The following is a 20,303-nucleotide window of genomic DNA, read 5'->3' as shown; positions in this document are numbered from 1 at the left end:
GTAATATATATACACAGCATACACCTCATGCGTACTGTCGGGTTGTTTTATTTGCATATGAGATCATAAACAGTCACTACGTGCATGTTTAACTTGACACTTACATGCTACAACCTCATTACATTGTAAACAATGCCCATTATCTGCAATAATCGCTTCTAGAATACAGTTGTCTATTACGTCACAATGGCAGATGTTGAATCACAATTCAAGGCAGCTCTAGAAGTTATCCAGAATCTTCCTAAGGATGGTAACAATTAGTTAACTATGACGTAAACAATTATATTGTATGCAGTGTACTGTAATAGCTTATAGCCCAAAGGTTGAGAGATCGAGGCCCAACGCTGCTAGTTTTGTGGGCGTATGTGTCCTTGGGCAAGACACTCAACGACGATTGCTCCAACCCAGTGGTCACTAATGGGTTGTCCAAATTATCCGCCATATAGAAACACCCGCAAAGTTACATACGTGGTAACTCGTAAGCAGGCACGAGGTGTATGAAACAGAACACCTGTGTTATAACGACTGTCGTTTCCCCGCCATGCGAGGATAAATAAGTTACATACGTGGTAACTTGTAAGCGGGCACGAGGTGTATGAAACAGAACACCCTTGTTATAACGACTGTCGTTGCCTGTCCACACCAGAATAAATAAGTGACGTCATCGATAACATTACGTAATAATGACGTCATCCCACAGGACCCTACAAACCTTCGCCCAACATGATGTTATTGTTTTACTCGTACTACAAACAAGCTACTGAAGGCCCGTGTACAAAACCCAAGCCTTGGTCGTTTGATGTCGTCAACAAGGCGAAGTGGGATTCATGGAACAAGTTGGGGAAGATGGGACGGGAGGTCGCAATGAAGAATTATGTGGATGAATTGACTAAGGTAGATTTATTTGTTTGCCACTAGCCCAGTGGTTACGGGTTCAAGACTCGACCCTACCACTATTATGGGTTTATAGGTTCCTGGGCCAAACAATTAACGTCAATTGTTCCAACCCAGTATTTAAAGATCGGCAGCGAGCACGGGGTGTTGAGTGATGCTTTTATACTAAATTTGGAAAGTTAGCATTTTGCTGTTTATATTTTTGGGTATTAACTTATGAAGTTTTTTTTCAGTGCATTTAAAACTGTCTGCCAATTTTTTCCCAATCTGGTTTTTATATTTCAGGCAATGTCGGACTTCCCAAAACTTGATGAAAAACAAGTAATGTTTGCGATAATCACCCAATTATTGCGTCATAATTCTAATCAGTTAATATATTTTGCTTAGTCATGTTTATAACTTGACGACTTTGCAGATTATTGAGGTCCTGCCAGCGACGGACGCAGCATCGGACTTTTTACAAACTTTAGGAAATTTCTATGAAGTGGTCGACGTTAGAACCGCTGAAGCGGAAAAAGTGAAATCCTTGATGAAACAAAGAGGTGTGTGATGTCATAAAACAGGGTTTTTGTGTCAGATACAAACATAACAGCGCGCATGTACGAAAATATATCATCTTTATTGTTCACAATTGTATCGCATACGTCATGTTTGTGTTGAAAATAAGGTTTGTGATGTCATAATCGTTCTTTAAATATGTTGTCATATTGAAGTCTAAGGTCACAATTAATAATCGTTTTCAAATTATGACATCACAGCAAAGGAAGAATTACCTAATGGAAATCATTTATCAAATGGAGACAATGATCATTGTTACATCACAACCAACCCAATAAAAAACAAACAGGTAACCAGCGACAGCGAGGATGAATTTTGTGACACGTCACCCGATGTACAAGATACGCTGAGTCATAATTCAAGCTCGTCGGAACCGTCCACGCTGAGTCATGAAAGTTATGCAAATCAACAATTTCAAGGTAAATATTATTATAATGTCGAAAGTGATTCGTAAAAGATAATTGCTTGTGATGTTATTATTTTTTTAAGTAAAAAAATAATTTCATTTTTGCGCCAGGGAATATTATATAAAATCCTTTTTTTGTTCATTTAACTACACAACAACCCACAAACCACTTTCGTGACATAAATGATCGTTTACGTTACAGACGTCAACATTCTTAAGTCGAGTAAACAAACCCCCATAACCCACGGGGGTGAAAGTGGGACCCATGGGTTAGGGGAGGGGAAACCCCTACAACATATCAAGGGTGAGTTGATGATGTCATGATGATGTTGTGGTGATGTCATGGGTTGCTACCGATAGTAGAAATCGAATCATAAACGCGATACACGATATCTAAGCCCACCCCCCCTCATGGCTTTGAAATAAAAAGTAACTTTAAAAGTTTGATCGAGATGACGATGTCACTAATAATAAATGCTATCACGTTGTTGCTATGAAATCATTACAAACAATTCTTCCCCAGAATCTGTACCACCCAACAGCAACCACGGGTCACCCCCCTTCGAGCCCCCTACAGGACAGGGGGTTCCCCCAAGTGGATCTGGTGGGGGTGGGGGGTCGTACAACGGCGACAGCGACAATCGTATACAAGAGAGAATAGCGAGCGTGTTGTTGCAACTTCAACGTGACATGAACAGCGTGCTTGCAAGGTTGACAACGCTGGAAACGATAACGGTCGCTCGACAGGTGGGTGGTGAAATTATTGTTTGAAACCAAATCATGTATTCTTGGGTACTCAATGTCAATGCAGTTGTATCTCTGGTAAAACGGCATGTTTTCTGCTTTTTTTGGTAGTTAACATTAAAGTGAAGGCTGTTTGTGACATCATCATGTAATGACATCATAATCTCCAGGACACGCATCACTGCAACCATTGTTGTATCCATGGCAACAATCGACAGCTCTCCAACCCCTCCTGGTGGCCGTTCCCCGGTTTACATCCGAGAGTTGCGATATTTATCCTTATATGGCCGTTCCTTGCAAGAATAATCGTCGTTTCAATTCGGAGAAAATTCCAACGTCGATAACTTTGTGATTCATAACCATCATTGTGATGTCATAATCGTGCAATTTATTTTCCTGCATCACGGTAACCGTCGGCGACTCGTCGCAAAATTTCAAAACTTTGTTTAAAATCGTCGCACTCCATTCCGTAACGTGAATACCAGTGAAGATAAGCCCCGCTGTCGTACATTAACCTCGATTTGTCAATAATTCCCTCAATGTAACGACCACTAGAGGTCAGGTTGGCGCACACTGAGATACTTTTCCTGAATATTTAAATTATTTGTCGTTAATTATAATTTTATATGATTTCTATGCCCAACTACCTGCATAGGCGCAACGTTGGGGGGTGCTTGGGATGGCAAATCGTTTTAATAAGACCACCCCCATATATTTTGCAAAATTGAAAAACTCCGGACTTTTACAACAAACATTATATGTTCGAAACTTAATAAAGTGTTGTGCATGTAGTGTTTATTTTATAACATTTCCATGCTAGGAAAACCACGGTGACATGTTGGTTATGCTTATTGTTATGTGTTATAATTTTTATGTGTTATATTATTTCTATGCTACTACCTGTGATTTCTATGGTCCATCCAAACGTCGATTGGAAATGGATTCCACTTCACGCAGTTATAAGATTTCTATAAATGTTGTTTATGTAATTGTTGCAATTCGTCATAAAATAAAATATGAAAAATGATATTGTCATTATATAGTAAATATAAAATAAAAAAAACCTCAAAAAATAAAAAAAGAGTCAAAATATATAAAAACCTTTAATTTCTTTGCGATTAATCCTGGGTTAGGGGAACTCCCTTTCCCAATACCTCGGCAAACACAAAGTGCGGAAATACACGACGTTCCGGTTGAACGAACATGGGGAAACTGACTAATCAGCGACCTTGTTAGTTTCTCCCACACGAGGGGGTCGTTGCTGTTATCCGCCACTAGGTGTCTGGAGGAATAAACCGATTAGTTAAACATGCCATGCTAAGTTTAAGATCCAACATAAATTAAGTTGATCAGAGTGAGAAATACATAAATCTAAAATAATAATAGATTATGACATCACAAACCTTGTTTGTAACAACTTTAACGAGGGTATTGGAGAAACAGAGCGTATCATCTCCCATGGCTCAGGTCCCGTAGATATTCCACCACTAGGGGGTGATAGAGTGGTCACGGGGAGGTACATAGAAATCATATTATCGGCGATCGTTTCGTTAATATTTTTCATTGTTTTTTTGCCGATGTCATCATTATTGAATAAAACGAGCGCGTCAGCGTTTTCATGGATGGTCGACACTGATAACAATTGGTTGTAATGTTGGGTGGGGGATTCCCCATGGGTGTAGGGGGTGATGACGTTCCATAATCTGCGGGGTTAGAGGGTAATTGTCTGAACTGGCAAGAATAAATTTTATATTCGTATTAATCACTTAATAAAAAAATCTGTTCTCTGTAATATGATGAATGGTCAAACTCTATTCAATAAATTATTACCAACACATTATCACATAAACGCCCCCCCACCTATAAGCAGTTGGGTAAATATCATAAAGTTCCTGGCACAGCCGAGCCCCGAACCCAGCCCCTGTCCCTCCCCCACTGCTATGGACTCCGATGAACCCCGAAAAGGCGTCTAATCGTTCAACTTTCGATCGAATTCGTTCCAAACAAGCTTCGAGCATCGACGATCGCTCATCCACGACGCATTGTCCGAACCCATTGTTTCCCTTTATGACATCATCACCCATTATTACACGAGGTAAATAGTTAAATCCCATTGCAAAGTTCGACCCACAACCCCTCCTGGTGGTCACTGAGCTGTTCGAAATGTTAAGTCCGGTCTGAAACATAGAAATAAAATAAAGCAATTAATATTAAAAAATAAAAATACTATAAAAAGAGTTAAAACTAATGAAATAATTTTTAATTGCACAAAATGTTAATATAAACAATAATTGCAAAATGGACGAACAAACAGCCATACATGTTTTTATATAAATAATTAAACAATTAACCTTTGCCCTCTTAGTTGACCTTGCGACCTTCCTAACGACCTTTCGTTCCGCATCAATAAACATGGCTTGTGGCTCACCACCGCCACCATGTGCCCATAAATTGTTACGAACAACTTTATCCTCGTCCGAATATTTTGAGATTTTGTTCCAAAATTCCTCCCCTATTTGCACACCACACTGTCCAACGTGTAAATATATAGACATCTTATATATAAACCTAATACATAGAAATCATATATCTGTAAAATAAATGCATAAACAGTGAAGCAGTTGAGGGGGGCTTAGTGGGTTGCTAACGCCCGCTTTTTGGAAAAAAAACAAAAACAATCACTGATAAAATTCTTGTGGACGGATTTAGTTTGAAATCCTTTTTTTTGTCTGGTCATGCTTGCATATCAATCTTATATATCTGTGAAAACATAAGTAAGCATTCATAACTAGTTGCTTTGATGCGAATATTTTAACAAAAAACAAAATACCTTTCCTATAGTTTTAATATACACATGATGGCCATTATATCTATGTGATAACAGAATTGTAGTCATTTTAAACGCTTTGTTTAAAAACTAAACCCATCTTCAGTGGTGTTGGAACTCAATGCTGCCATTTCTCGTTGCATCAAGTTTTTTTCGTTCGATCAAAATATTGTTCTTGTTTTTTAATTCGTTTAATTTGCGCCAAAGCTTTGTTGGGTGGCGCTAGAGTGTTTGTCACGCCGTAACGCTTCTTCTTGGGCTGCTCTGATTGGTCGGTTTGAATTTGAAATCCATCATCCTTGAAGCTGATTGGTTGGTCTTGGTTTGATGGTCTTTTTATAGTTCCTAAAAAATAACAAATTATAGAAAAATACAAGAAAATATAAAACAACATCTTCGATACAAATGTAGGATAAATGTAAATATTATGTTGCTTTTACTACCAGACATAACATCAGTCTTTTTTCAGCTAATTTACTTTATTCCAATGATTTATATATAGAAGCAATAAAAAAAGACTATGTTAAAAACGTTCATGAAAAACAAGCAAACCCACTTTTTTCTCTGAGCTCGCTGTCGTGAAACATTTGACATTTCTTCCCGAACCTACAGCGGCCTTTCCTGTACATCCAGCATACCTGCGTTTATATAGGAGTAACTTTGTGGGTGATTGTTCTTTGCAATTTAAACAACCCATTAGTAACCATGGGGTTGGGGAATAAATGAATGTATCTTATCCTCACATGGCCTGAAAACAACAGTCGTTATAACACGGGTGTTTATACACCTCGTGCCAGCTTACGAGTTACCATGTATGTTACTTTGTGGGTGATTACTTTTTTGTGATTTTTTCATTTTTGTATATTTTTTTATGTATGACTGATAATTTGAACAACTCATTAATGACCACTGGGTTGAAGAAATTGTCGTTAAGTGGGACACATACACCCACAATGGTAGCAGCGTCAAGCCTCAAAATGTGGTCTTAATGCACAACCACCATCACACCATATTCATCATGGCCGACCACAACCCCCATAACCCACCTTCCTTCCGCCAACATTGGTGACTTTGTCCTTTGATTCGACCATCGTTACATGATGTTCCAAAACCTCGCGATCTTCTTGCTCGGCTCTGTGGTTGGAATGTTTAGTACTGTTGTTGCCAATGTAAGGAAAATGGGTGACAAACATAGGATATTGTAAATATAGTATCAAAAGACAGAAGTTAATAGTTATATTCCTAGGTTTGTCTGCTGCATTTGAATTAATTTAGAAAACTATGAACTTTGGTTTTCGATGAATTAATTATAATGTGAAGGTAAAGGTATATAATGACAATATAAGATAAACCTACTTGTCAAATCTAGTTGTGAACAGCGATGATTGCGTCGCTGATTTCAAAACTTTATCGGCCGATGGTAGAATCACTTTGGCTGGAAACCCAAAGTAAACCTTAGCGTTCATAACTAATAGAGTGCAGCACTTAGAGACCACAATATACATTAGTGAACAAAAATTTCCCCAAGAGCTCAATGCTTATAAAAAACTTGACAGTAACGGTTTATATGATATTTATGTTTTGGTGAGAATATTACATTTTGAAAACAGCCGTTCTACGAACAGTTTTGTCAATTTATTTTTATTAACGATCGAACTTTACTTTGGTTTTGTACATAATATGAACTTGGTTATTCGATTTCAAAAGATAATTAAGTTATATTATGTTATGGCAACTAAAATGCGATCCCACCTTTTGGTTTTTCATCTTCCGAGTCTGAATCATAATCAGCAAGCAAATTCATAAAGATCTTATATTTAAAAAAATAGAGGTCCACTAAATAAACAACGAGATTTAAACTCTTTATCTTTGTGTGATATAGAAATAATATAAATAATGCCACGATAAATTGCACGATAATAATAACAATAGAAACAAATCTAACTTATTGTTGTAATGTTTACTGATTAATGCAGTGCAGAAAATTCCAGGGTTGGCCTGCCCACCCTGCCACCCCAGGTTTGGTGCTTATGATCATAATATCTCAATTCAAATACAATGTACAATCAACATCATAATATTTATTGTTTATTTTTATCCAATGTCATTTTATCTACGGACGATTGTCGTTGGTGAAGCTTTTGCGACGATTTCGTTCCAAGTTTATAACTTGTTGATCGGCGAAGCGTGCTATCATGTGACGTGCCTTCTGGTGATGTCATAGTTGGTGATGTCATACGGGGTTCCCCCTCATTAATGGGCGATCGAGGTGATGGGTCATTAAAGTCCATTATGACATCATAATTTTTTCTATTGCTACCCTCGGAAACTTCACCACCAGGAGGCGACGATGGGCCAGCTTCGGGCTCCGATTTAACAAGCTTCGGTTGAGTGATTTTGGTTAAATGTTTCGTTTCAGATCGAGAAAAAAACGTCGTTCCTTGGGAGGTGGAAGGTTGGTCCTGGGGGGTGGGGTCGGGGTCTCTTCGGTGACGGGTGACCATGGGGCTCTCGTGGCTTGCAAGACTTGTGTTAGAGCTCCTTAGGATCAACATCCGATCGAAAGTCCCGAGGTTGGAGGATGGGGTTGGACATCGGGATGAAAAGGAAAGATCACAACGTACGAGGTGTTGGAGTAATTCCTCCTGCGTCGGCCCCGCTTCACGGATCGTTGATTTAGTGAAAGCGTCGAGCGCTGTCGACATGTCCCACATTTGTATTGTACCGTTCATGTGGCCGGTGAATAAGTACCTTCGAGGTCGTGACCCCATGCGCGACGACCCTTCGCACTCGTGTAAACAGAAGCAAGATATTGGGGATGCGTCTATGGAAGTGATGACTGCCACCCGATGTCCGTTAGATGATAAACGGACAAACAGTCGATCCGATTGTGGAAATATCTTCTGGATGAAAAGTTGGACTTCTTCGCGATCCCCGTGTGGTCCGATGTTGTTGCCGGCCGAGTAACTTCCAGAGGAATTGATCGGTTCAAGTGCGAGGACTTTAAATGAAGCGAGAGGGGTGGAGCCAGGTTGTGTTGATATCATACCACGGAACCTCGTGACTGTCCATGTACGTACATGGTTGTTGTCCGAACATACCGACACTAAATGTTTCTCAGATAACATAACTTTACACACCAGCCCACGATGGACCGTGAACTTCTGAAAAAGTTGGAAACCTTGGCCTACCAACTCCGGGTGTTGCACAATGACGCACACGGAGCCACTTTGTGTGCCGTACGCAACTTCTATCCACGTCCCAACTGTCGGCGACGTCTTCGGGGTGAGGTAGACACTTAACGCGGTGATCGCTGAGTTGGATTGATCTCTATAAAGCTCAGTTATTAGAAGATCATTATCCTTTAACCTGAGTGGAAACTTCTGCATGTCTATGTAGTATATGCCCCCGTTCACACCCCCGAGTAGTAAATACGAACCAGCGGTGTCGTAACTTGTAATCTTCACGACATCTTGTGCTTGCCAATGTTGTGACACAGCGTTCCACACGCCCACTCTACCACTATCACCATGTCTGCTACCCGTGGCAACCAACTGGCTGCCAATAAAGAACAAAGCGTCGATCGTCGCCGCCATCTTGAACTTCCCGATCTCGGTGAACTGGGCTTCATCCTGGAAACTCCAAAGTCGAATATTCATCGAGAACGCCGCCGCGACCATTCTCGTTTTTGAGTCCGGGGCCATTCCGTGCACTTTGGCGTTTATCGCGATCTGTTGAACATCTTCATCAAGTGGGGGGCTAATGAACACCTGCTGCCACCCGCTGTTCTCTTTCACCTTATAACACATCACAGATCGCGAATATGCGACAGCAATCCAACTGTTGTGCCCTGTGATAATTAGGACATCTCGATCTAAAGGAAGATCGTCATCTGTTGGTTTCGTTGGGTCCTCCAGGACTCCATGGAAGAGCACATCCCCACATGACGAGTGATGGAGCTCCTCACATACTGATAATCGACTTATTAGAGGGGTAAGACCGAAAAACTCCGCTTCCCTCTTTAAAGATGGGATATCGACATGATGAAGATCCACTTCTTTTGTTCGGAGGAAACTTAAGATGATCCGGAAGATCTCCGGATCACGATCGATGAAAATTGCTCCTTGTTCATCTTTATACGATGATATCCTCCCTGAGAGCAAACTAGTGAAGAAGGAATCCGGGATCCAACCCAGAGTTTCACGAGATGTTGAAAACCTGGTTCCTCCGACGTTTAAATGAACAATGGGAGACTCCATTGTTTCCATAATAATCAGCTTTGTTACGTCACAATATTAAACATTACAATAAAACCTGAAAAACACTAAATTTAAAAACTTAAATTTAAACAAATTAGTGGTGCAAATTCCTCACTAGCACCAAATTAGTAACCAATATTGGCTAAAACGGTGTTTAAAGTTAATCTCAAAAACTCTTCACCCCTATGTTTGTAAACAAATAAGATATCTATGTTTATGTCACGCCTGCCTGGTTTGATAGAAATCTTAGACAACCACATTATTTATTACGACACTTATAAAAATATTGAACCAGAATTTAAATTTAGAATGTTAAAAAACCAAATTTTAACATTCTAAACTTTTATTAATAAATAATTACAATCACAGTTCAAAATAAATACACGACTAAAACAGAAAACACCCGCGACACCATGCGGCACAGTATCTTCGTATTACGTCCGGTGGGTGACGCTGTAAAATAGATTACTTCTGAAAAATAAAAACAGGATTAAAATACCTTCATAGTTTGTGTGGCTGGCGTTGGTGAAAGCCACTACGGCACGACAAGCCCCCAGCCAATGGTAGTGGGTTTCTACTCTGGTGAGAAACCCTTGCTGGATAGACCTTACCCAAAGCAAGGAAAAGAAACCCGTTGAAAAAAATAATCACACCAACAAGCATAAACAAAGAAAAAGATACAAAATCTTACAGAAAAGCCCCGCAGTGCGCACGCCACCAAGTGCCCACCTGCAAGGAGTCAAAGCCAACAATGGCCCTGCATCACCCGACCGCTTATTGAGAAAACATCCTGGTACCGCGATACTCTCGTCGTATCTTCACACAATCTAATATCGTCCGGCTGTTACGCACCGCATCGACCGTTACGACATACTGTGGCTGTTACGAACCGCTAAGCGGCGACGTCCACGTAACAAACCCGCAGCTGTAACGTAACTAAACCGACCGTGACGTAACCGCACCGAACGCAGGGTCATGACGTTGCTGACCCATCGCATCGACGTAAAGCGTAATTGTGACGTGGCCATCGTCCAAATTACGCCATACGCGATGTTGTGTTTAACTAAGTTTAAGTTGTTGGGGGTTTACATTTAAAGTTAAATTAACAAAGTAATTGAAAGGGAATTAAAAGTTAATGTGTATATATTATACTGCGCGTTGATATTACTCGAGTATATGTGTACCAAGACAGAGTTCTCGCAAAGCAAACCGAAACAATACAAAACCACTGTAAGATTCAAGTCCCAACAGATAAAACACTCGGAAGGAATGAACACTACAGTAGATGCTAATCTTTATCAAGAAAGATTGTTGCAACAATTCCTTTGCATTTGTTTCAAATACATGTAGAAGCACGAAAAAGTGCTTGCGGGACATAGCTGGCAACATTAGATCCAGCAAAAAATAGCTGGCAACACTGTATGAGTGCACCAGCTAACACACACACACAAACACTCATACTTAAACACTAAGCCTAAACCACCTGAAACCGACATCCTTTGTCGGCGTCTTTGATCTTCTTTCTTCGCGCGTACCACCTATATTAAGCCTATACACACTTATAGTAGGCCTATACACACTTAAACCTACAAACACCTCAAACCGACATCCTGTATCGGCGTCTTTGATCTTCTTTCTTCGGGCGTACACACCTATACTATAAGCCTATACACACCTATATAGGCCTATACACACTTAAACCTACAAACACCTCAAACCGGCATCCTTATAGTGGCGTATTCGTCTTTGTTCTTCGTCTGAAAAGTAAAAACAATACTCGTTAATTGGCATTTAATAATAAACTTAAAACTTAATATAGAACAAGTTACATCATATGTGCTTGCAATGGGACACCTTTAGCACATATTATCCAAATATACAGATCGTGTTTTAAACGATTAACAACGGACGTCGTGAGGTTTTATAACGGTTTTATAATTCTTTAAATGTTCTTTGTTTACTATCAAACGGGACGAGAAAATAGAATGAAAAGGTGTCCCATCTTTCCCCAACCTACTATAATTTAAAATCTACAAAATTAAAAAATATTTACATCTGAACTAAAGGGCTAGCTACAACACTACGGGCTTAACTATATATTGGTTTGAATATAAATTACCTTGCGCTTTTCTTCTCGTCTTTTTCCATCTGCAACAATCAGCATTATTATACGTATTCATCTTAATAATATAGGTTTGCTACGTCATAATCACCTTAAACGCAATTCTCGCGATGGCGGATTCCTCTGTGACGTCACATACCCATATTCTGTAAAACACGAAACTTTGAAACAATTTACTTTTTTGACGGAACAATGAACTTACGAAGCAGGTTCTTCTGTTACGTCATCACTGCTTCTGTGACGTCACATCATCGATGTGTCTAGAAAATAGCTTATGTACGTAATAATGCCAATTGTGATTTATACTTAACCAATTCTTTGACCTTCTTGCTTCGCGCTCATAGCGCAAATATAATTAGAATATACAAGTAATGTGCCTTGCGTCGACGCAGAACGCGCATGGGGCCCCATGAAAAAAACGCGAATCGTGCGGTAATAAACCGTATTGTGACGTCAGAAACGTGTATGTGACGTAACTGTATAACCGCAATAATTGAGTTTGTGTAACGCGAAGCAGAATAACGAATATTGTGACGTAACGATTACAACAAACGCAACGTCGCGAACATATGACGTAACGACTTGGTATTATGACGTAATTTAAGCTCAAATAGCGAAGGCGACGTGACGTCATAAATGCGAGTGACCCAATAAATAGATCGCTGGTACCTGTATCTAGAATGAAAGATAATGTTAATAATAATAATAGTTAAACACAAGGCACATTACTATGTTAGTATAATATATGATATAAATATAGTTACTATATATAGTTAGTAGTGGTGCATATAATGGTTAGTAATATAATAGCAATGCAAGTAATCAAATACTTAACTCAAGCCTTGTAGTAGGAACGCACATAATCCCAATCTGCTGGTGCTTCATCCAAACTGCAGCGTGGTGTGACTGGCGCGCGTAGCAAAGACGGCGTTTTATGCGCGAGGCAATCAAAGAAAAGCGGGGAGGGTAATTAACATTCTCTCGCTAGGTGGGGATAAAGAGCAGGGACATGGTAATTGTTTAGGGTCATATATTACAGTCTGTGTGAAGCACGCTCACAGAAATAAAAAAGAATAGAACGCGCATCTCTAATGTCGGCAAAGGAGAGAGCACGATACACTGTCCCTCTTTCGCGGGTCGTTCCCGTTTACCATTGTAGTCGATGGAGTCGAGGGCGTTCTATGTAGTTTTTCTTTTTTTTCGGTTTTGGCACAGAAATAAAAAAAGAATATAACGCGCAACTGCCCAAAACCGTGATATATTCTTTTTTCTATTCACGTGACCGTCAACTCCGTCCCCATATCCCTTCGTCTCCATTGTAAAAGATAGGCGCACAGTGATTTTAGGAGGTTTTAGCTGTTTATATTAAAAACTACACTAACTACTCAAGTTTATTAGTCCAGTTTAGTTATTTGGTAGGTTAACGCTTACAGTTTACCACTTGTTTAGGATTTGACCACTATAGTAAACGGGAACGACCTGCGAAAGAGAGAGTGTATCAGCTCTCTCCTTTACCGACATTAGAGATGCGCGTTCTATTCTTTTTTTATTTCTGTGAGCACGCAGGACTTAAAAATCACGTGTTTTCTCTCTCAATATGACGTAGCAATTATTGTTATCGCTCTTGTGACGTAACAAACCACATTCACCTCGTCATAAAACCACATTGTTCCAAACAAATATTTATTCCAGCAAAATCTTATACTTTTTTATATCGAAAAATAAAATTTCTAAAAAACACAAATATATACAAGTTGTCACGTGACTTTATGGGTTGATCATGTGACTTAATCAGCCAATCCACAGAGGAGAGCGGATCCACGTGATATCCAGAAATCTGGATGCTGATTGGTCGGTAGGTGAACCGAAACAACGAAGTTCGTTGAGTGACCTGCATTATGACGTCATTATACAGGGGTGATGGAAAGGTCATGAACTTATGAGGGAAAACACAGTCAATATAACACGCCTATGAGAACAGATGGCCTGTAATAAAATATAACTACGATATATTGTATAGTAGGGTGGGGGAAGATGGGACACCTCTAACACATAACATCCAAATATCCTGATCGAGTTTTACACAACTAACAACGGTCTATGGAAGTCAAAAAGATACAGTTTTATAATTTTCGAATGTTCTTTGTTAATTGCCAAATGGGAAGAAAAAAAAGAGATGTCCCATTTTCCCCACCCTATTATATTGTATTATTCCTCACCAGTAGTTGACAGCACACCAGCTCTCGCCCCTGTTTTATACAACGGGCATTTATAATCCTCGTCAGGTGGCGTGAAGTCCATCTTTGGCTCCATATGTAACAATGGCATCCTCTCGTTCATTACACGATCCAACTCTGATGTCATAATGCAATCATCAGTGTTGAAGCGGAACGCATCGGTGAACAATCCATGGATGATCACACCGTCGGTTATCTCGGGTAACTGGGGGGAGTGGGGGGTTGCATTATATTGAATATAATTCAAACCTAGAAACTACTTGGTTGAACTCGACAGTAACGTGGGGGTTACATATAATAACGATGACTTCACAACAATGATGACATCACAATAACGATGACATCATAATCACCTCCTTGTCAGCTTCATGTTCTTCCCCGAACCCAAGTTGGGAAAGCCCCTCGTGGTAATCCCCCTGATCCCTGAACAGCGACATCGGGTGGAAGTGGAAACTAAGTCGATCGATCGGGTAGTCGTAGCGACGAGCGTGGTTCTGGAGGGCGCCAGTGAGGAAACCTGGGAACAAACCAAGGTGAGTGGAAGTGGTAAGTACGGGACCAAGGTGTGGGACCAATAATGGAGGTGCGGGACCAAACCAAAGTAAGTAGAGTAGTAAGTATAAATGGGTGTAACTTACCTTGCGGAAAGAAGAAACCCGATATCCAGAAAGACTTTGGTGGACCTTGTTCCAACCAACGTTGGGTGAAATGTAGACGGAGAATTACGTCCTTTACCCACGAACCGAGGGGTTTAAGGGACGGGAAGGCTGCGTTTTCCCACATTGTGGGGACCTGGGGTGGGGTAGGGGGTTAGAATGGGGGTCATATGGTAGTTGGGGGGTTGTTGGGGTGGAATATAGTACTGTGGGGTAAGATGGATGCTGTTAGTACCTGAACTCAATATTTTTTTCTTTTTTTAAAATTCAATATTTTTCTTTATTTTTTTAAATTCAATATTTTTCTTTATTTTTTTTAACTATACAACATATAGAATAAATAGAAACAGTGTATGCAGACTGCACTCTGAACCTGGTTATTGATGAAACTTGTGTATATCATCTCCATCTGTTCGCTCATCACAACCAAGCCAGCGATTGCTTTCTTCAACGTTTCCAACGATCCGATTATCACACGAAGAAGTTTCTTGAATCTTTCAACTTCTTGCTGGAGCACCGTGGTTAAAGAGTTGACTCTGTGAGGGGGTGGTTGTAAGTTGGTTATCCTCGCATGGTGGAGCAACAACAATCGTTATAACACGGGTGTTTTGTTTTATACACCTCGTGCCGCTTACGAGTTACCACATATTTAACTTTGTGGGTAATTTTTTTAAGCTATTACTGTTAAGTGTCTTGCCCAAAGACACGCCCACAATGGTAGCATCATTGAGCCTTGAACCCAGAACCCTAGTCTATAGATGTGAGCCCCACGGCACTCAACCACGGCCCCAATATACCAAGCAACAACCCCCACAACCCACCTCCCCTTTGAATCAAGCTTAAACATCGACTGTTCAGCCTTATCAAGATCAAGGGTGAATATCTTCATCTTTTCCAGAATATTCTCGGACAATTCTTCGACAATTTCATCGCTTGTCTTCCCCCCTCCCCCTGATGCGGTGCGGGGCTGAACCTCAAGGATGGTTGTGATCAAGTTGTGTGTCTCTTGTTTCTGGGGGGTTATGCGGTAATTTTTGATATAAGAATTAGTTCGAAAAATAATAACAACACGACTTTGGGTTTAATGGCCAGCTCTGGTCTAAATCCCAAGTCCCATGGCATGCCTCACTGTAGGACCTCACCCATATAGAATAGAATGTGCATATACAATGTTGGGGTAATGGGCCAACTCTGGCTCAAATCCCAGGTCTCATGGCGTGCCTCACTGTAGGACCTCACCCATATAGAATAGAATGTGCATATACAATGTTGGGGTAATGGGCCAACTCTGGCTCAAATCCCAGGTCTCATGGCGTGCCTCACTGTAGGACCTCACCCATATAGAATAGAACGTGCATATACAATGTTGGGGTAATGGGCCAACTCTGGCCTAAATCCCAGGTCTCATGGCATGCCTCACTGTAGGACCTCACCCATATAGAACACACCTTTTCACAATCACAACCCCACCCACCTGGAAAGCAAGGTTAGCATTATTATGCATCCCAAATATCTCCGGGTCGTCGTTTATAGGAAGACTGTTGACGTATTCTTGATATTCGGCCAACGTGTCGTAACTTGGGGCAAAGTAAACGCCCGAATCCGAATATTTGTAATCGGGGTCAAGAGTCGCTTCGCGGAAGAATCTATAAAGTTTCTATGTTTATATATCATGTTTTTATGTTTATATATTATATTTCTAAATTTAATAACATATTTACGAGAAAACATTAAAAATATTTTTATGACTAAATATATTTATTATTTCGCCAGCTTTATTACAATTCTGAAAAAAATCTTCTGGCAATTATTTGCTAAAATAAACATTGCTTTTCAAATTATAACATTTGTATATTCATACATTATGACACATTACACAACATCTACATATCATACAACCCCCACCTCGACAGTATGGTCCTCAAACATCGTTGATCGATCGCATCGGTGACCCTCCCACCATAAGTGATCTCACCCGTGATATAAATGAGTGCATCCCAAGGTATTCGATCCTCGGTACAAAACAACTCCAAGTTCAGCAACCCACATTCGCGATCGCTGTCCGTGAACTCGTAACGAATGTTCCAACCAAGAGGGCCGAACTTCTTGCGCTCCTACATAGATATCATATAGTATGACCAACATAGATATCATATATTATGGTCAACATAGAAATTATATATTATAAGCAACACATTTCATCCTATAAGGCCCTTGTCTGATTCAGCCGATCACTAACGGCCAACATACAAACATATTATAATCACCCACAAAGTTGCATACATGGTAGCAACTGCATGGAATATATTACAACCAACAAAATATAATAGACATAAAACAACATCACTTTAAAAGTAATCGACATCACCTTGAGCAAACCCCTAATAACAATGGCGCAAAGCTTTCATTTATTCGCGATAAAAACAACCATAACAAACCCAACCCCCCACAAACCTGTATCGCGGCGTGGAAGAAACAAATCCCGAAGATCATCCGCCTCCAGTTGACCCCGATTGAATGATCTTCGAAGAAAGACGACGTGACGGACGCAAAAGCTCCTCGGATGTTGGAACGAAGACCTTTAGGCGGCTCGTTCGTTACCTGGTGAATAATATTATTGTTATACCACCATGTGTAGTATATTACCTAATAGCTAAGTGACTTGGTTTTTGATAAATATTCTATTGTTTTCAATAAAATCAACCCTTGTAACCCCCCCCTTAATCGACTCCTGTAACAGGGCAACCCCCACCCACCTTAACGGACCCCTGTAACAGGGTAACAGGGTAACCCCCCACCCACCTTAATGGACCCCTGTAACAGGGTAAACCCCACCCACCTTAACGGACCCCTGTAACAGGGTAAACCCCACCCACCTTAACGGACCCCTGTAACAAGGTAACCGGGAAGAAATTTGTCGGCATCGAGCTCAAGTAGAGACGGAAGTCGTCGTGAATCATGTCGGGTCCCATCTCCTTCATTCTGTTGTGGTGTTACGGTTTTATAATGGTTATTGTGGTGTTCTATTCTATATGGGTGAGGTCCTACAGTGAGGCACGCCATGGGACCTGCGATTTAGACCAGAGTTGACCTATCACCCCAACATTGTATTTAAACATTCTATTCTATATAGGTGAGGTCCTACAGTGAGGTATGCCATGGGACCTGGGATTTAGGCCAGAGTTGGCCCATTACCCCAACATTGTATATGCACATTCTATTCTATATGGGTGAGGTCCTACAGTGAGGCATGCCATGGGACCTGGGATTTAGGCCAGAGTTGGCCTATTACCCCAACATTGTATATGCACATTCTATTCTATATGGGTGAGGTCCTACAGTGAGGCATGCCATGGGACCTGGGATTTAGGCCAGAGTTGGCCTATTACCCCAACATTGTATATGCACATTCTATTCTATGGGTGAGGTCCTACAGTGAGGCATGTCATGGAACCTGGGATTTAGGCCAGAGTTGGTCCATTACCCCAACTTTGTATATGCACATTCTATTCTATATGGGTGAGGTCCTACAGTGAGGTACGCCATGGGACCTGAGATTTAGGCCAGAGTTGGCCCATTACCCCAACATTGTATATGCACATTCTATTCTATATGGGTGAGGTCCTACAGTGAGGCATGCCATGGGACCTGAGATTTAGGCCAGAGTTGGCCCATTACCCCAACATTGTATATGCACATTCTATTCTATATGGGTGAGGTCCTACAGTGAGGCACGCCATGGGACCTGAGATTTAGGCCAGAGTTGGCCCATTACCCCAACAATGTATATGCACATTCTATTCTATATGGGTGAGGTCCTACAGTGAGGCATGCCATGGGACCTGGGATTTAGACCAGAGTTGGCCCATTACCCCAACATTGTATATGAACATTCTATTCTATATGGGTGAGGTCCTACAGTGAGGCATGCCATGGGACCTGGGGTTTAGACCAGAGTTGGCCCATTACCCCAACATTGTATATGAACATTCTATTCTATATGGGTGAGGTCCTACAGTGAGGCATGCCATGGGACCTGGGATTTGAGCCAGAGTTGGCCCATTACCCCAACATTGTATATGCACATTCTATTGTATGGGTGAGGTCCTACAGTGAGGCATGCCATGGGACCTGAGATTTAGGCCAGAGTTGGCCCATTACCCCAACATTGTATATGCACATTCTATTCTATGGGTGAGGTCCTACAGTGAGGCATGTCATGGGACTTGGGATTTAGGCCAGAGTTGGCCCATTACCCCAACATTGTATATGCACATTCTATTCTATATGGGTGAGGTCCTACAGTGAGGCATGCCATGGGACCTGGGATTTAGACCAGAGTGGGCCATTACCCCAACAATGTATATGCACATTCTATTCTATATGGGTGAGGTCCTACAGTGAGGCATGCCATGGGACCTGGGATTTAGGCCAGAGTTGGTCCATTACCCCAACAATGTATATGCACATTCTATTCTATATGGGTGAGGTCCTACAGTGAGGCATGCCATGGGACCTGGGATTTAGACCAGAGTTGGCCCATTACCCCAACATTGTATATGAACATTCTATTCTATATGGGTGAGGTCCTACAGTGAGGCATGCCATGGGACCTGGGATTTAGACCAGAGTTGGCCCATTACCCCAACATTGTATATGAACATTCTATTCTATATGGGTGAGTTCCTACAGTGAGGCATGCCATGGGACCTGTGATTTAGACCAGAGTTGGTCCATGACCCCAACATTGTATATGCACATTCTATTCTATATGAGTGAGGTCCTACAGTGAGGCATGCCATGGGACCTGGGATTTAGACCAGAGTTGGTCCATGACCCCAACATTGTATATGTACATTCTATTCTATATGGGTGAGGTCCTACAGTGAGGCATGCCATGGGACCTGGGGTTTAGGCCAGAGTTGGCCCATTACCCCAACATTGTATATGCACATTCTATTCTATATGGGTGAGGTCCTACAGTGAGGCATGCCATGGGACCTGGGATTTAGGCCAGAGTTGGTCCATTACCCCAACATTGTATATGCACATTCTATTCTATATGGGTGAGGTCCTACAGTGAGGCATGCCATGGGACCTGTGATTTAGACCAGAGTTGGTCCATGACCCCAACATTGTATATGCACATTCTATTCTATATGGGTGAGGTCCTACAGTGAGGCATGCCATGGGACCTGGGATTTAGACCAGAGTTGGTCCATGACCCCAACATTGTATATGCACATTCTATTCTATATGGGTGAGGTCCTACAGTGAGGCATGCCATGGGACCTGGGGTTTAGGCCAGAGTTGGCCCATTACCCCAACATTGTATATGCACATTCTATTCTATATGGGTGAGGTCCTACAGTGAGGCATGCCATGGGACCTGGGGTTTAGGCCAGAGTTGGCCCATTACCCCAACATTGTATATGCACATTCTATTCTATATGGGTGAGGTCCTACAGTGAGGCATGTCATGGGACCTGGGATTTAGACCAGAGTTGGCCCATTACCCCAACATTGTATATGCACATTCTATTCTATATGGGTGAGGTCCTACAGTGAGGCATGCCATGGGACCTGGGGTTTAGGCCAGA

At 41.2% G+C, this 20,303-nt stretch overlaps 5 protein-coding genes across 8 annotated transcripts in view; 1 reads left to right on the top strand and 4 right to left on the bottom strand.

Annotated features, from left to right (window-relative positions):
* The first annotated feature begins 92 nt into the window (after positions 1–92).
* Positions 93–3,629, top strand: LOC149734534 (acyl-CoA-binding domain-containing protein 5-like). Of its 4 annotated transcripts, XM_089880561.1 has the most exons (8): positions 93–250; positions 701–894; positions 1,180–1,215; positions 1,310–1,436; positions 1,653–1,871; positions 2,061–2,162; positions 2,382–2,605; positions 2,773–3,629. In XM_089880561.1, the coding sequence occupies exons 1-8, from the start codon at positions 187–189 to the stop codon at positions 2,944–2,946; spliced, it is 1,140 nt and encodes a 379-aa protein (XP_089736687.1). In that variant the 5' UTR covers positions 93–186; the 3' UTR covers positions 2,947–3,629. The 4 variants fall into 4 exon arrangements, with proteins under 4 accessions (XP_089736687.1, XP_089736688.1, XP_089736689.1 ...); XM_089880562.1 differs by lacking the exon at positions 1,180–1,215; XM_089880563.1 differs by lacking the exon at positions 2,061–2,162.
* LOC149734533 (tubulin delta chain-like) lies at positions 1,495–5,164 on the bottom strand. Its single transcript, XM_089880559.1, has 6 exons — positions 4,954–5,164; positions 4,463–4,779; positions 4,006–4,305; positions 3,704–3,884; positions 3,503–3,570; positions 1,495–3,189 (listed from the first exon to the last, which is right to left on the bottom strand). The coding sequence occupies exons 1-6, from the start codon at positions 5,155–5,157 to the stop codon at positions 2,991–2,993; spliced, it is 1,269 nt and encodes a 422-aa protein (XP_089736685.1). The 5' UTR covers positions 5,158–5,164; the 3' UTR covers positions 1,495–2,990.
* Positions 5,165–5,191: 27 nt separating this feature from the next.
* On the bottom strand, positions 5,192–7,293 carry LOC149734532 (uncharacterized). The gene is made up of 5 exons (XM_089880583.1): positions 7,182–7,293; positions 6,786–6,864; positions 6,476–6,563; positions 5,986–6,067; positions 5,192–5,774 (listed from the first exon to the last, which is right to left on the bottom strand). The coding sequence occupies exons 1-5, from the start codon at positions 7,231–7,233 to the stop codon at positions 5,572–5,574; spliced, it is 504 nt and encodes a 167-aa protein (XP_089736709.1). The 5' UTR covers positions 7,234–7,293; the 3' UTR covers positions 5,192–5,571.
* On the bottom strand, positions 7,266–9,960 carry LOC149734531 (BTB/POZ domain-containing protein KCTD3-like). The gene has a single exon (XM_089880531.1). It carries the CDS (start codon positions 9,695–9,697, stop codon positions 7,511–7,513), a length of 2,187 nt encoding a protein of 728 aa, XP_089736657.1. The 5' UTR covers positions 9,698–9,960; the 3' UTR covers positions 7,266–7,510.
* A 3,516-nt stretch (positions 9,961–13,476) lies between these two features.
* LOC149734529 (dynein axonemal heavy chain 6-like) overlaps positions 13,477–20,303 on the bottom strand; it is a 42,975-nt gene continuing 36,148 nt past the window's right edge. The window contains exons 71-80 of the mRNA XM_089882094.1: positions 17,580–17,685; positions 17,158–17,304; positions 16,609–16,817; positions 16,178–16,349; positions 15,525–15,715; positions 15,077–15,239; positions 14,686–14,839; positions 14,401–14,564; positions 14,030–14,252; positions 13,477–13,701 (exon numbers count right to left, since the gene is read on the bottom strand). Of these exons, the coding sequence (XP_089738220.1) occupies positions 13,598–13,701; positions 14,030–14,252; positions 14,401–14,564; positions 14,686–14,839; positions 15,077–15,239; positions 15,525–15,715; positions 16,178–16,349; positions 16,609–16,817; positions 17,158–17,304; positions 17,580–17,685 (1,633 nt within the window). The 3' untranslated portion in view covers positions 13,477–13,597. The remainder of the gene's footprint in view (positions 13,702–14,029; positions 14,253–14,400; positions 14,565–14,685; positions 14,840–15,076; positions 15,240–15,524; positions 15,716–16,177; positions 16,350–16,608; positions 16,818–17,157; positions 17,305–17,579; positions 17,686–20,303) is intronic.

The sequence above is a fragment of the Ciona robusta genome, chromosome 7 (assembly GCF_009617815.1).
Source record: "Ciona robusta chromosome 7, ASM961781v2".
NCBI classification, from domain to species: Eukaryota; Metazoa; Chordata; class Ascidiacea; order Phlebobranchia; family Cionidae; genus Ciona; species Ciona robusta.
This window is presented reverse-complemented; position numbering and strand designations above follow the sequence as displayed.